The following is a 5,820-nucleotide window of genomic DNA, read 5'->3' as shown; positions in this document are numbered from 1 at the left end:
GGAGCCTGGCCAGCCTGGATGAGGGGATGATGGCTGTTTGCAGCTGGTCACACCCCCTTCAGGGTGGGGGTCCCCACTGGGGTGCCTGGCCAGTCTGGGTGAAGGGCTGAGGGCCATTTTCAGTCTGGCCACACCTGGATCAGGGTGAGGGTCCCACTGGGGTGCCTGACTGGCTTGGGTGAGGGTCTGAGGGCTGTTCTCAGACTGGCCACACCCCCTTCAGGGTGGGGGTCCCCATTTGGGTGCTTGGCCAGCCTGGGTGAGGGGCTGATGGCTGTTTGCAGGCTGGTTAAGCCCCCCAGTGGAGACCCTCACCCCTTGGGGGTGTGGCCAGCCTTGGTGAGGAGCCTAGGGCCATTTTCAGGCTGCCCACAGCCCCTTCAGGGTGGGGGTCCCTGCTGGGGTGCCTGGCCAGCCTGGGTGAGGAGCTGATGGCCATTTTCAGGCTGGCCACTGTCACGGGCTGGAAGCAGAGCTCAGGGCCAGCAGAGCAGGCAGGAATATTGGCTTCCTCCATTGCTGGGGGCAACCCAAGCCTCCTGCTCGCTCCAGCTCCATGGCCGATGCCTTCTTGGGTTAATTTGCATATTTGCTCCTGATTGGGGGGTGGCTGTGGCTTGTGGGCATGGCTTGTGGGTGTAGCGGCGGTATGGTCAATTTGCATGTTTCTCTTTTATTAGATTTGATTACTCACCAAAGAAAGCCAGAACTTCCCTGGTCCAGAGTAAAACCCACAGAGGATGCGACTGGGGGTTGATGGAATAAAGATTTCAGGTAATGGCTCCTCCTCCTCCTCCTCCACCACTGCCTCCTCCTCTTCCTCCTCCTCCTTCTCTTCTTTCTTATCCTCCACCTCCTCTTCTCCCACCTCTGCTAGCCGTGTCCTCCTTTCTTCCTTTTCCTTCTCTTTCAACTCCTTTTGTTTCCTTCTCTTTTCAATTTCTATTAATCTCTTTTGCAAAAGAGACATTAAGGAGATGTAAAAACCATTACAATCATTCATTCATTTACACTATTGGGGAAGACAAAGAAAGTAAAAGGAAGACGTCCTAGAGCAGTGGTTTTCAACCTTCCTAATGCCGCGACCCTTTAATACAGTTCCTCATGTTGTAGTGACCCCCATTTTCATTGTTACAAATTGAACATAATTAAAGCATAGTGATTAATCACAAAAACAATATGTAATTATATATGTGCTTTCCGATGGTCTTAGGCGACCCCTGTGAAAGGGTTGTTCGACCCCCAAAAGGGTCGCGACTCACAGGTTGAGAACCGCTGTCCTAGAAAAACTCAATAGATATCAATTTGGGATATATTTTTATCACTAAATTTTTCAAATCTTTGGAATAACTTTATTTCTATATTAGCCCCCACCCCCACAACTGATCCTGGCTTTATAGACATTATTTCATTGGGTTTTTTTCCCCCTAATAAACAGCTAAATACAGTTTCTCTCAGAGTCTAACCCTGTCAGACCAACAATTAGGTGGACTTGAGATAGTATAGTTAAGAAGCTAGGAAAATGTCTTAGCAAGTGGAATAGAGAAACTGAGACAGATAGTTAAACAGCAGTTTGCAGCCCTCTAGTAAATCCTTTCTTCCTTAACCAGGGACATTTATGAGTAAATGGTTTTCACTTCTCCCCAACAAGAGGGTAAATAGCTTAAATCACCCTACGTAAGGAGATAGCTAGCAGAAATCCAATTAGTCCTATTTGCCAACCACACCCAAGGACATATGAAGTTAAGGGGATAAATCTCATTTTGGCACATCAGCATAAAACAAATGAATATTCTATTGAGATCCTCCCTTAGGACCTCTCCTAAACACCCAGCCTTTATAAAAGCCCTTAATGCTAAGGTCCTAGTGAGCTCTCTTTCCCAGGAACATGCCCAATGGGCAGCGACAAGCCAGGGCAAACCCCTGAACCTGTTCCCAAGACCCCCCCTTTTCCAGCTTCTTAGTGACCCAAAGCAGACCAGCCTAGGCTCATTTCCTCAGCCCTTTCTTGTTTCACTGTCCCCAACAATAAACATCCTCCAGAATTCACCTGGACTCCTGTTGTGAAATTTTTCCTACATGAAGTTAAGAACCCACAGACTATCAGAGGCTCTAGGCCACGCATGTCAAACTCAAAGGCTAACATGGGCCAAATAAACAAGGTTTAAGTGTATCTGGGCCGCAAAAAATTTCGTAGAAACATAGGTTTATTTCTATAGGGACACGCTGAATACAGAGGGCTGAAATCAAAGAGTAATCATTAACATAAAATAATAGAATGTTTTAATAAAAATTAATATTTTTTCTTCAACATTAACTTACCAGACACTGAATAACTGCACAAATTAATAAGCGTAATGCAAATAAACCTGCTGGGGTCTTATCCGCAGCTGCAAGGGTTCAAGAATCTGGAGAAGGGCTACAACGTAAATTAAATAAACTAGACATGGAATATAAATTTGGGAGGCATGGGGAGCCAGGGGAGGTTCCACTTCCTAGTGAAGTGGGCCCTCTGAATCTCCAGACCCACGGCTTTTTATTTGCTGGCCAGGCCCTTTAGGAATGCAAACAGGTAAAGTTTGGTAAACAGGAAAAGAGTATCAGGTTAGGGGAAATGCCTACAGCTGTTCAGCATCAGGTAATAATATATGCAGATTTTCAGCCCCGCTGAAGCACCAAGATCCATCAGCCTTCTGATGAACTTCTTGCATAATTATGACCTGCTGGAATTTGCTTCCAGCAGAAACCTATTTTTCTTGCTCTCCGAAAGCGAAATATTTCCTGTTGCGCACACCAAACAAGTCAGTACAAGACTAATGACGTGGCAATCAGCTGCTAAAATATTTGCTAATAGTACTGGTGGAGAGGAATGGTGCACCTGTGTGTAAGGTGGGTAACAGAAATGAATACATGATTATAGTAATCAGTCATTAGCGAATGTTTTAGTTTGTTATTAATAATTATGTGTAACAGAATATTGTAAAAATTAAGTTACGAAATTTTTATTAAAATGGTTCTTACATACCGTTATATTGGCTGAGCTGCAAAAATATTTGTTGTGGGCCACATGCCACCCGCGGGCCACAAGTTTGACACGCTTGGCAGACCCACTATTGTCCAGGCCCCTTTTCCAATAACACTAAAATAGTCTATGAGGGAAGTTGTTTCTATTTTTAGTAAACTGTGACTTTGGCCCTCAGCACTATCAACTGATTATTGAAAAAAGCCCCTAAAACTGGCATTCCTAACTCTCATTTTTTACCTCTTTATTCTGCTTACCTCTCAGAATTATCTCTAATTTAACATGCTCTCACCAATCCCCTCCACAAAAACTCTAATGGATTCCAATAGTCTAAGAAATAAACAGAATAAACAGAAATAAACCTGAAACATCTTGGCTAGTATTTAGAGTCCCAGGTATTGGTCATAGATTTGCCACATCCCATCACAAACTGCCTACCTCTATTTTACCCGTTCATTCTTCATTTCCCCCAAACACCAAAACAAGTCTGCCTTCCCCATAGGATGTTCTCCCAACTTTTATTGCCTTCCTCCTCATTTTCAACCTTTCAAAATTCTTCTCAATTTTTAAGGACTGAATGTCACCTCAAAAGAGTCATTCTTGACCTCCTTTCATGCTTCCATCAGAATCATATATTCTTTTCTCTGCATGCTCCTAAAATTCTTTTCTTTGTGCTGTGATTTTAATATCTATTCACTACTGCCTTCAAATACAGGGTCTATGTCTTATTCCTCTTTGTATTTTCCCAGCACTTAACACAGAATATTTTATATTCTAAGAAACAAAATATTAAAAGATAATGCTTCAAGGATATCTCATACCAGAATCTTAGATTTGACACTTGAGAAGTGGAAACATTTTATGCACATGTCTTTGATTTCATAGGTAACTATATTGTCATCCTCCACGTCCGCCTTTATGGTTGGAACTGGAGCTTCAAGGACATAGCCATTCTCACAGAAAATCAATAAAGTACTTTCAGGCTGAAAAAGAAAGATTAAACATGTCATTTACATCAATATGTTCATTGTAGCATCATTTACAATAGCCAAGATATGGAAACAACCTAAATGTCCATCAACTGATGAATTGATAAAGAAGAATTGGTGCATATATACAATGGAATAAGACTCAGCCATAAAAAAGAATGAAATCTTGCCGTCTGCAATAACATGGGTGAAACTAGAGGGTATTGTGCTGAGTGAAATAAGTCAGACAGCCCAGCTAGTGTTGCTCAGTGATTGAGCATTGAACTATGAACCAAGAGGTCATGGTTTGATTCCTGGTCAGGGCACTTGCCTGGGTTTCAGGCTCGATCCCCAGTAGGGGGAGTGCAGGAGGTAGCCGATCAATGATTCCCTCTCATCATTGATGTTTCTATCTCCCTCTCGCTTCCTCTTTGAAATCAATAAAAATATTTTTTTAAAGAAATAAGTCAGCCGAAACCCGTTTGGCTCAGTGGATAGAGCATCGGCCTGCGGACTGAAGGGTCCTGGGTTCGATTCCGGTCGGGGGCATGTACCTGGGTTGCGGGCACATCCCCAGTAGATGTGCAGGAGGTGGCTGGTCGATGTTTCTCTCTCATTGATGTTTCTAACTCTCTATCTCTCTCCCTTCCTCTCTGTAAAAAATCAATAAAATATATTTTTTTAAAAAAAAGAAATAAGTCAGACAGAGGAAGATAAATGCCATGATTTTACTTACTAGTATATGTGGAATCTAAAAAATAAACAAGCAGAACAGAAGCAGACCCATAGATACAAAGAACATTTTAAGGGTTACCAGAGGGGAGAGAGAATTGGGGTAAGAGGATTAAGAAGTACAAATTAGTGTTATAGAATAGTCATAGGGATATCAAGTATAGCATAGGGATTATTATAGTCAATAATATTGTAATAACTATGTATGTGTCAGATGGATACTAAATTTATCAGGGTGATCATTTAATGAGTTTTATAAATGTCTAATCAATGTGTTGTATACCTGAAACTAATATAATATTGTATGTCAATTGTAATTAAAAAAATAAATAAATGCATTTAAAAAAACAATGAGCATTGTTAATTTTAAGACACTTTACTTGATATTACTACTATATTTTTCTATCCTTTTCTTTAGAAGATCTTAAAACAGATTATAGATGTTAACCTAGTAACCCTGACATCACTTCTATGCAGATCACCAGTATATTATTATCCTGGAACCTAGTACAGCACCCAGCTTAGAAATTTAATCACTATTCAGATGGCTGAATTATCCTTTGAGCAAACTTAGGGAAATTATAGGCATTACACAAGATTAGTACTCAATACTAAATCACTAGTTGTTGTTAAGAAAGAGAGAATGGAAGATTAGAAGTGAAAATGGACATGGGATGGGAGCAGAAGAGAAGTAAAGACCTTAGAACAGAACTTGGTGAACATCAGAATGACTGACAGACCCAAGTCAACATATCCTATCTAATAAAATAGAAACATGGTAATTGGCGTACGACTGCTACCCTTCCCATTGGCTAATCAGCGAGATATGCAAATTAACTGCCAGCCAAGATGGCGGCCGGCAGCCCGGCTGCTTGAAACTAACATGAGGCTTTCTTGCTTCAGTGACGGAGGAAACCAACATTCCCCGCCTGCCTTGCTGGCCTCTGAGCCTGCAGTTTCAAACATTGTAACAAATATAGAAGCTAAACAAAACCCCAGAAACCTGCTTTCAGCGACGGGATCTCAGAGCTGGAGTTATACATTGTTTCGATTATAGAACCGAAACAAACCAGATACCTGCTTTCAGCAGCAGAGGCC

General features: G+C 41.7%; 1 protein-coding gene across 1 annotated transcript in view; it reads right to left on the bottom strand.

Annotated features, from left to right (window-relative positions):
- The window catches only part of CFAP44 (cilia and flagella associated protein 44), a 75,636-nt gene that overhangs the window by 28,005 nt on the left and 41,811 nt on the right, over positions 1-5,820 (bottom strand). The window contains exons 16-17 of the mRNA XM_006773614.2: positions 3,844-4,005; positions 695-952 (exon numbers count right to left, since the gene is read on the bottom strand). Coding sequence (XP_006773677.2) covers positions 695-952; positions 3,844-4,005 — 420 coding nt within the window. The remainder of the gene's footprint in view (positions 1-694; positions 953-3,843; positions 4,006-5,820) is intronic.

This window comes from Myotis davidii, unplaced genomic scaffold, assembly GCF_000327345.1.
Source record: "Myotis davidii unplaced genomic scaffold, ASM32734v1 scaffold201, whole genome shotgun sequence".
Taxonomy (NCBI): Eukaryota; Metazoa; Chordata; class Mammalia; order Chiroptera; family Vespertilionidae; genus Myotis; species Myotis davidii.
The sequence above is the reverse complement of the archived record's forward strand: the minus strand, read 5'-3'. Positions and strand labels throughout refer to the sequence as shown.